At 47.4% G+C, this 9,824-nt stretch overlaps 1 protein-coding gene across 1 annotated transcript; it reads right to left on the minus strand.

Annotated features, from left to right (window-relative positions):
- Positions 1–31: 31 nt before the first annotated feature.
- Positions 32–9,323, minus strand: Snx15 (sorting nexin 15). The gene is made up of 8 exons (XM_051193777.1): positions 9,078–9,323; positions 5,514–5,549; positions 5,187–5,307; positions 3,574–3,689; positions 3,322–3,469; positions 2,906–3,049; positions 937–1,194; positions 32–418 (listed from the first exon to the last, which is right to left on the minus strand). Exons 1-8 carry the CDS (start codon positions 9,174–9,176, stop codon positions 327–329), a joined length of 1,014 nt encoding a protein of 337 aa, XP_051049734.1. The 5' UTR covers positions 9,177–9,323; the 3' UTR covers positions 32–326.
- Between the last annotated feature and the right edge of the window lie 501 nt (positions 9,324–9,824).

Genomic DNA, 9,824 nt, shown 5'->3' on the forward strand with positions numbered 1-9,824 from the left:
AAAAAGAAAAAAAGAAAAACCCTTGTAGCTTGAAGGTCTTACCAAAAAATGCAGTGTGCCAGGTCTGGCCACTGACTTCAGGCTGCAGACCCTTGTTCTAGATGGGTGAACTGATATAAAACAGACAGGCAGGACCAGAAGTTCAAGTCTGATTCCAAGGAGGCAGGCAGGTTGGAGCTGAGAAGTCTTTGCTTTTCTCATACTTGGTCCAGTTAAAACAGATATGACCCCTGGGGTTCCAAGAGCAGGAAACAAGGCCAGGTCCCAAGGGAAGGCATGGAGGAGGCTGGCAGTGCTGGAGCTGAAGTCCCAGGAAGGGTCCACCCTCAAGGCAATTGCCCGTGGAGGGTCTCTGCCCGCCTCAGGTACTCAGCTGCCTTCTTTTTCACACCTTCCCGGCGGGCAGGGGATGGGTCACCTGTAGAGAGCAGAAGGTCCAAGTCCCTTCAGAGTGCCCGGCCCAAATGTGCCTTTCCCTGGGTCCTAGTGTCCCCTTCCCCCATTTTATGAGGCTGTTAACAAATTAAAGAAAATTCTGCCCAAGGTCTCTGGTTGACCTGTGACAAAGGAAGGTTCCTGATCCTTTTTTTTTTTCCCCTTTAAAATATGTTTATATGTGTCAGAGTGAACGTGTAAAGGTCAGTGGTCAACCTCAGATGTAGGTCTCCTCTTTCTATCATGTCTGAGGCCAGGTCTCTTTGTTGTTCTCTGCTGCATATGCCAAGCTCACCAGCCCTGGAGTTTCTGGAGATTCTCCTGTCTCTGTTTTCTTCCATCTTGCCATGGGAATATTTGGCTTCCTGAGTGTGCTTTGTGTGTGGTCTGGGCATTCTAATTCAGTTCCTCATGCCTGCATGGCAAAGCACTTTACACACTGTGCAATCTCCCTAGCCCCTCTGCTTTTCACTTCCCCATCTTCCTTACTGCTGTACTCACCAGAGACTCCCTGAAGCAGGACGTGCACCCCATCTCGGTAGCCTTGGAGTGCAGCAGCATAGGCTCCAGCCTTCTCATTCTGAAGGGCTTGAGTGATGAGCTCTGTGGCCTGGGTCAGATAAGCTGGGGCAGGTTCTCCATCCTCAGACTCTTCCTTCTCCTGTCCTCCTGGCTCCCAAGGTTCCTGGGCCAGTTTTTTGGACTGTACCTCCATGGCTGCCAGCTCACCAGTGTGGGTGGGGCTGGGACCTGTACTTTCTATAATAAAACAGGGAGGATTCAGGCCAGACTGGCCTTTCCCCCCCCCAGGGTCTGTTGTCCACCCCAGGCTTATTTTGTTCATCAGAACTCCAAACTGTCCCCACTGGAGGGGTACAGAGCCTGGGAAATCCCGATGAGAGAGCAAATCTGTTGTGTTCTACTTGCTTGGTTTGGCTCAGGAGCTTTCTGTAAAGGCTTAGTTTATTATTGTTGTTGCATACATGAGTAAAGGCATGAGTGTGTTGTGGTACCCATGTAGAGGCCAGAGTACAAGTTTTGAGTTTTTTTTTCCCCATCCTAGGTGGATTTGGGGGATGGAACCCAGGTTGTCAGGCTCACAAGGCAAGTGCTTTTACCCCCTGAGCCATCTTACTGGCCCATGGCCTTGAACTTCTCTGGTCTTTGTGCCTCTGCCTCTCTAGTGCTGAGATATAGCCATGTGTCACTTTGCCTTTTTTGTTTGTTTTATTAAAGACAGGGTTCCATTCTGTGGGCCTGGTTATTCTGTAATTTGCTATGGAGACTAGGTTGATCTTGAATTCACAGATCTGCCTGCTTTTGACTGGATGAGTGCTGGAATCAAAGGTGTGTGCCACTGTTTCCAGCTTTCCCATTAGAAAAAGTAGTGTGTGTGTGTAGGTTGAAGGGAACTTGCCAGAATTTGTTCTGTCCTTCTACCATGTGAGTCTAAGTCCTTAGGCTTATTGGTTAGTACCTTTATCCACAGAGCCATCTTTAAGAACCTTATTTTTGTTTGAAATAAAAGTGGGTGGTGGTGGTACACTCCTGGATCCCAGCACTCAAGAGGCAGAGGCAGCTGGATCTCTATGAATTTGAAGCCAGCCTCATTGACAAAGAGAGTTCTAGGACAGCCAGGGCTACACAGAGAAACCCTGTAAATCAGCACTAGAAATTGAACCCAGGCCTCCATGCACACCAAAAAGCACTCTATTAACTAAACTTTGTCCCCAGCCACTTTTTTTTTTTTTTTTTTTTTTTTTTTTTTTTTTGAGACAGGGTTTCTCTGCATTGCTTTAGAGGCTGTACTGGAACTCACTCTGCAGACCAGGCTGGCTTTGAACTCACAGAGATCTGCCTGCCTCTGCCTCCCAAGTGCTGGGATCAAAGGTTTGCACTACCAATGCCCAACTTCAGTCAGCCACTCCTAACCCCAGTTGCAGTTACAGCATGAAGTCAGTGAATTTTAGAATAAACTAAGCTTCAGTGTCTCTTTGCTAGGGATTTGCAAGTATGAGTTCAGTATCATGACCTGTATGGAGAACTTGCCTGGCTCTGATGGGAGTTCTAGTGCCTACTGTTCTTTAGTCCTAGACCTGGCCCCTTTGACTAGGGCAAGGTCCCACTTTCTATTTGTTTAGTTTTGATGTTGAGATTATGTAGGCCTCACTGACCTGGACTGTTATATAAACCATGCCAGCTTCAAATTCACAGAGACCCTCCTGCCTCTGCTTCTGCCTCTCAAGTGCTGGGATTCAGGGTGTATGCCATCAGGGTCAGTCCATGAACAATACGACACTATGATGCTGTGCCACCCAGAGTCTGCTCAGAGAGCAGGGCTCAACTCCTTCTTCCCCAGCTGCTCAGCGCTGCTCATGGCCGTGGAGGCTGCTAACCTGACTTCCAAGCAGCAGTGTCAAGGGCTCCCTTCCTGGCCCTTAGTTCCTCTTGCCCCACACCTGCTCCTTACCCTCTTTGGAGTAGGGGTCGAAAAGGGCAAGTTCAGCCTCAGAGAGGGGACCTCGGGCTGGGGAGCTGGATGCTTCCTCAGTGCTGCCACAGCTGAAGAGAAGATCCAAGGCTTCCTGGGCAGGGCTAGATGGTAGGGGGTCCACTGAGGAGAGACCAGGGGACATTAATTCCTGCACCTACTGCTTCTCAGCTCTCAAAACAGAATGTCTGTCTTGATTAGTCCTCGAAGAAACCCCTGGATACAAGGCCACTATTAGGTTTGGGCCTGTTTGACAGATTAGCAAACCGAAGCCGAGAAAAGAAAAAGGACCTGTTCAGAGACACCCCTCCCACCCAGGCGAGTGGTAGAACTTCCTCTATACTTCTCCCTGGGATTCCTGGGAGGACTCACTCCCTTCCCTGATCCTGATATACCTGGCACATCCAACTCCTCCTGGCCCCTCCTTTCCACAGGCAGTGGCTGGAGTAGCCGGGCCTCATCAGGAGGTGGTGTAGGAATGAGAGGGGGTGGCAGGATGCACAGGTCCCTGGTCACCTCAGAGGGTCTTGTTACCTCCCCACCCTGCAGGAGACAAAAGTCCAGCAGAGGAGAGGAGTTAGGAATTTAGCTGGTAGGAAGGGAAGCTGTACAGGGGATGGGTAGGTTGGGCAAGCAGATGAACTTGCCCGGAAAAACTCCTTGAGCTGGGGACTGTTGTTGAGTGCAGGGATGGGTACTGTGAAGCGCAGCAAATCTTCTGCACCTTTGCGCCTTTCTTCAATCACAGAGGCTTCAAACCGACCTGCAGACCCGGGGTCAGGAGGGCAGCAGTGACCATGGGGGCTCCTGGTTCCAAAGCCCACATTTCCTGGTTCTGCCTAAGAAGTGTTAAGCAGCCAGCTGGAACCCCCCCCCCCCATTCTCCCAGGAGTCTTCTCTGGCTCCTCCTGCAGGCATCACCCTCCCTGTTCATTCTTTGTGCAGGCCTCAGGTTAGCTCCCTGTTCTCAACGGTATTGGACCATAAACAGGAGGAGGCAAGGTATGTTTTGTTTCGTTTTTAAGACAATGTCTCAGCTCTGGCTGGCCTGGAAGTTGCTAGGTAGACCTCAGACTCAGAGATCTACCTGCCTCTTCCTTCTGTGTGCTGGGATTAAAGGCATGAGTTATCATGCCTGGCAAGAAACCATTTGAAGAGGTTTGGATATAATCAGGAGAAAAGTAAAGCTCAGAAGGAAGGTGACTTGCCCAAGGTCACAAAGCAAGAAGCTGTTTCACTGCTGGGCATAGTGACCATGCATCTGTCAACCCCATACTTGGGAGGGTGGTAAGAAGGTCAAGGCTAGCCTTGGCTACATTTGAGACCTGGTCTCAAAAAACAAAACAACAACAACAACAAAAAAACCAAAACCAAACCAAACCAAAACAAAACAAAACAAACAAACAAACAAACAAAAAACCAAAGCTGGGCATGTCGGCACACACCTTTAATCCCAGTGCTTGGGAGGTAGAGTCAGGATGATCTCTGAGTCTGAGGCGAACCTGGTCTACAGATTGAGTTCCAGGACAGGGAAGGCTACACAGAGAAACCCTGTCTCAAAAAACCAACCAACCAACCAAACACCCAAACAAACAAAAACCCAAAACAACAACAAAAACCCAACACTACATGCAGAGTAGTCTAACCCTGCCACAGTTATTGTGCTGGGGACACAGCCTCTACCCCACCCTACTCCCCATGATGGTCTCATTGACCTGGCATGACCTGCCAACAGCTCTTCACCTCATTGCAAAAGAATATTCACATGGGTCTGAGAATTTATGTAGTTAATGGGTTAATGGACTCCTAGTGCTCTGCTATTAAAAACTAGCTTGGTTCTGTCACTCATGGTAACCCTGATTCTCTCCATGTGATGCTCCCTGCCACCTTGGGGCTCTACCAGCAACAGAGCTATGAGGACCTGACCTATATGTCAAAATAAGTCTCTTTTCTGTTTAACTAAGGCATCTGGTCTATGGTATTGTGTTACTGCAACAGACTAAGGCTCAGACAACAGCCCTTTTCCTTGCTGAGCCTCATCTTCATGGGAATGGTAATTGCCCAACAGGTAATAAGCAGTAAGTTGCTCTGAGCCTTAGTTCCCCCACATTTCAAGGAGACCATCTCAGTAAGCCCATCCAGTTTTCCAAAAGTGTCTGTTCAGGGTATGGGACCACATTCACCAGTCCCCACTAGTCCAGGTCCCCTTTGCCTAAGTCTATCTGCATACTGGGGCCAGAGGTTCAGATACAATACTCACCAAACACCTGGGCACGGGGGAAAGCTGGAAACTCTTCTAGGCGGCGGAAGAGATTTCGGTGAGTATAGGCCAAGTCCCCATGCAGCTTACGGAAGTCACTGTATCGTTTCCAGACTACTACCTGCAAGGTATGTGAGACTTGACCTGGGCCCGCATGGGTAGAAAGTGGCCTTCCCATGCTTACTATGTCCTAGGGTCTGAGAAGGAGAGCACACACCCTTTCTAACACAGGCCAGGGAAGAAGGCAAGTCCTTGATGTTACCAACTGTCCCTTATTGATGCTAGATCTGTATATGAGAACAGTCCCCACCATCCCAGCAGCCTTACCTCTTTGATATCTTCTGGGTCCTTCTTTGAGATGAACTGAGAAAGAAAAGGTAAGGGCCAGATGAGACTAGAGCCTGACACTCAACACTGTATTACCCCTGAAAAGCTGAGGAAGCTAGCCCCAACGGCATCCTAGGGTATAGTGCCTGTTGGAACAAGAGGGTCCTGGAATTAAAGTTTTAGGCATGTTTTCTTTTTGGTTTGTGGACCCAAGGTTTCATTTAGTCCAGGCTGGCCTCAAACTGGCTATACAGCAGAGGATGGCCTTGTATTCCTTACACTCCTACCGCTGTTCCCAAGTGCTGGGATTATAGGCATGTACCACGAGATTCGGTTACTTTATTATTTGTTTTTGGTACTAAGGATTGAACTCAGGACTTCCTGAGACCTGCAGTAGCCTATTACCATTGGATTACATCCTCAACTCCTTGAGAAATTTTGTTATTGTTCATCTGTATCTTCATCTGGGAAATGTGAGGATACTAAACATCTGTCTAGGAGCTGGGCAGTGGTAGAGCATGCCTTTAGTCCCAGCACTTGGGAGGCAGAGGCAGGTGGATCTCTGTGAGTCCAAGGCCAGCCTGGTCTACAAAAGGGCCACACAAAGAAACCCTGTCTCAGGAAAAAACAAACAAACAAAAAAAAACCAAACCAAAACAACAACAACAAAAAATCTGTCTAGATAGCCCCATACTCAACTTTATGGTATTTTGTTGTTTTTGTTTTTTTGAGGTATGTGACAACATGTAGATGAATAAAAGTGGGTTAATTTAAGTTACAAGAGCTATTTAGAAACAAACATAAGCTAAAGCTAAACTTTTAATTAATAATTATCTGTGTCATGATTTGGGGGCTGACAATCTAAGAAAGCCTATTACAGCTTTCAATTTCACTTTTTTGTTTTGTTTTGTTTTTCAAGACAGGGTTTTTCTGTATTGTTTTGGGACCTGTCTTGGAACTAGCTCTGTAGACCAGGCCAGCCTCGAACTCAGAGATCCCCTTGCCTCTGCTTCCCAAGTACTGGGATTAAAGGGGTGAGCCACCAACGTCTGGCCTCAATTTCACTTTTATCCCAATTCCTTCCAAGGGTCAAGTTCTGGTATTCAGAAAGCAAAGAACTTATCTAAAGAAACGAGAGTCTGCCCTGGGATCCAGTTCTTCATTAAGGAAGGAGCCCTAAGGTCACATACCCATAAAGAAAGAAGCAGTCAATGCCGGGGTAGGCATTTTGAAAAAGAGTAGAATTGGCCTGACAGAAGGAACATTTGGTTTCCACTGTTATGTTTATGGGAATTTTACATTAAGGTTGTACAGTTTGGAATCGATAACAGTTTTCAAAACATCCTTTCTTTTTTTTTCTAGACCTCAGCCAATCAGACATGATTAAGATGCCTATTTAAAGGTTAAGGATGGGGATTGAAGCGCTGGCTCGGTAGTTAGAGCACATCTTGGTCTTCCAAGGACCAGTGCCCAGAACAGCACCTCCTGACCTCCGTAGGCATCCACACACAGCTGTGATACACATTCAACAAATATATACATCAATTAAAAAAATAAAATAAGGGGGCTGGAGAGATGATTCAGCAGTTGAATGCACTTGCTGCTCTAACAGAGGACCTGAGTTTGGTTCCCAGCACTCACATGACAGATCAAAGCCATTTATAACTCCAATCCCAGGAGATTTAATATCTTTTCTGACCTTTGAGGGTCAGCAAACATATATTTGGTACACATACATACATGCAGGCAAAGCACTCATACATAGAAAATAAAATAAATCTGGAGCTGGAGAGAAGGTTCAGAGGTTAGGAGCACTGGCTGCTTCTTGAGAGGACCTAAGTTTTATTGCCAGCACCCACACCAGAGAAACACAGTGGCCTGTAATTCTAGCCCCTGGGGATATACTAACCTCTTCTGATATATGCAGATAAAATACTCATACATGTTAAAAAAAACCTAATAAAACATTTTAAAAGATTTAAGTAAATAAGCTGCATGTGGTCTGCCTTTTAATCCCAGCACTCAGGAAGTAGAGACCAGCCTGGTCTACAAAGTGGGTTCCAGGACAGCCAGGGCTGTTATACAGAAAAACTCTGTCTGGTGGTGGGTGGTGGTGGAGGAAAAAGATTTAAGTAAATAAATAGTTTTGTTTTGAGACAGGTTGTTTCTCTGTAGCTTTGGAGCCTGCCCTAAAACTCACTCTGTAGACCAAGCTGGCCTCAAACTCACAGAGATCCACGTGTCTTTGCCACCCTAGTGCCAGGATAAAAGGCTTAAACTACCACCACCCAGCTATAAATCTTTAAAAGACAAGGAGAGCATCGTATAGTGACACACATTATTCCAGCATTCGAGAGGTATGGGGGGTTATCAGTTCAAGATCATCTTCAGTTACATAGTAAGTTTGAGGGGTGTGTGTGTGTGTGTGTGTGTGTGTGTGAGAGAGAGAGAGAGAGAGAGAGAGAGAGAGAGAGAGAGAGAGAGAGAGATGGGAGGCCCCAGGTTCAATCCGTAGCACTGAAAAAGAAAGAAAGAAAAATACATACCTATGTAATGCATGTAACTAGGTCTAAAAAGCTATCAGGAAGACATGTAAGCACAATCCCAAAACATCTAGGATTCTGACTTAGATCGCCTTAGGAGCAACTTTGATGTGTTTTGCTTCCTTTGAAGAACTGTTGACAAGCTGAAATGGGGTACAAGAAAACCAGTCTTCTGGCAGCAACCCAGTTTCTCCCACTGGAGCCCTCCATGGTTACAGGCCCTTGGGTAAAATTCTAAAAGCCTTCTTTCATGATGACTTATTTTAATAGTTTTCTCCGTGTCCCTGCGTGTTTATTTTAAGTTTTAGCGTTACAAATGTTGTCAGCAGCTTTTATTGACTTCCTGAGACTGTCGTGAAGATGGAGACTTTTTCAGTCCTTTTGACTTGTGTGAGCATTTTAAAACCACACAAATTAAAAGGGTTGTTGTTGTTTTGTTTTGTTTTGTTTTTTTTAATGATCGAACGCCTCTAATCCCATCACTGTCTGTGACTTCGAGGCCAGCCTGGTCTACATTGTGAGTTCCAGGACAGCCAAGGCTAAGTAAAGACTCACGTCTCAAAAAAAGAAAAGCGGGGGTGGGGGGTGGGGGGTGGGGGGTGGGGGTGGGGGGTGGGGGTGGGGGGGATGAGGGTGGTGTGTTGTATGTGGGGAAGCTTTTATGTATCAAGCAGAGCTAATTCCCAAAAGTTACTCCAAGCGATTAGAGAAGGGATATTTGGGTTAGTCCGTAGTTTCCTTGCTTTGAGAAATTTTTACACTGCACCTAGACTCCCATTATTGGGGCGAGGACCCAAGCCTGTGGGGCAAGGCAACTGTGGTCGGCAGGCTTTAAAAATTACGCTTAGCCCCGCCCCCAGGTGGTGTGGTACCAGTCTGTGGCCTCGGGCTCCTCTTAAAGGGGAAACCATTTTTGTAGGCCAAACGGCGACCTCCCGGCAGCTCTTTGCCTTTAAGGTACACCGCGGATCCCGGGTGGATTAAAAGGGTTAGTTAGGTCCCCCGCCGCGTCCCACCTCACCTGCGCCGTCACTTTGTACTCGGTGTAGCCCTTGGGGTGGGTCCTGGGGTCGGAGACTGTGTAGTGCCGCAGGAAGTCATCCTTTGCCTGGCGCGACATGACAGCGAGCTGGCCTCAAGCTCCTCCTCCTGCACGTCGTCCCCGCTCCGTGTGTTCAGCCTGGTGCCACCGCCAGGCTCGGGCCTGCGCCCTTCTTCAGGTCCAGGGACCTAGTCGCAAGTGACACAGCGGTTCTTGGCCTAGGGGCGTGGTTAAGGGAGTGTCTGACAAGTTCTAGGTCACTGGTAAAGCGGAGATCTAGGTAGAGAATAATTGGCTGGTTGTTTTGTGGGGGTTTACCAGCTGGCTTCATCTTGGTGTGTGAGTGAACCCACCTCATCCCAACATAAACCTTCCTTACAGATCTCCGAAAACTTCTGCTGTTTCTCATCTTTATATCCACCCAGTTTTTTTTTTTTTTGTTTTTGTTTTTGTTTTTTTTTTAAGTTTTTCGTGACAGGGTTTCTCTGTGTAGCTCTGTCCGTTCTGTAACTATGTCTGTAGATTAGGCTGGCTTCAAATTCACAGAGATCCGCCTGTCTCTGCCTCCCGAGTGCTGGGATTAAAGGCTTGTGCCACCTCCCGGCTATTTTATCAATTATTTTGCTGCATGGTCTCCACTGTATTGCGTAGACCGCACTGGGCTGAAAACATCCCCCCTGCCTCAGCCTCCTAAGTGTCTGGAACTACAGGTTCCCAACATAGAGC

This window comes from Phodopus roborovskii, unplaced genomic scaffold, assembly GCF_943737965.1.
Source record: "Phodopus roborovskii unplaced genomic scaffold, PHOROB, whole genome shotgun sequence".
In the NCBI taxonomy this organism is placed as follows: Eukaryota; Metazoa; Chordata; class Mammalia; order Rodentia; family Cricetidae; genus Phodopus; species Phodopus roborovskii.

Coding starts and splice junctions, on each gene's coding strand:
- Snx15 (XM_051193777.1), bottom strand. CDS start 9,176: ATGTCGCGCCAGGCAAAGGATGACTTCCTGCGGCACTACACAGTCTCC. Junction 3,690..5,186: donor CCCCCGTGCCCAGGTGTTTG/GTGAGTATTGTA, acceptor CCGGGTCTGCAG/GTCGGTTTGAAGCCTCTGTG. Junction 3,470..3,573: donor AGCTCAAGGAGTTTTTCCGG/GCAAGTTCATCT, acceptor TGTCTCCTGCAG/GGTGGGGAGGTAACAAGACC.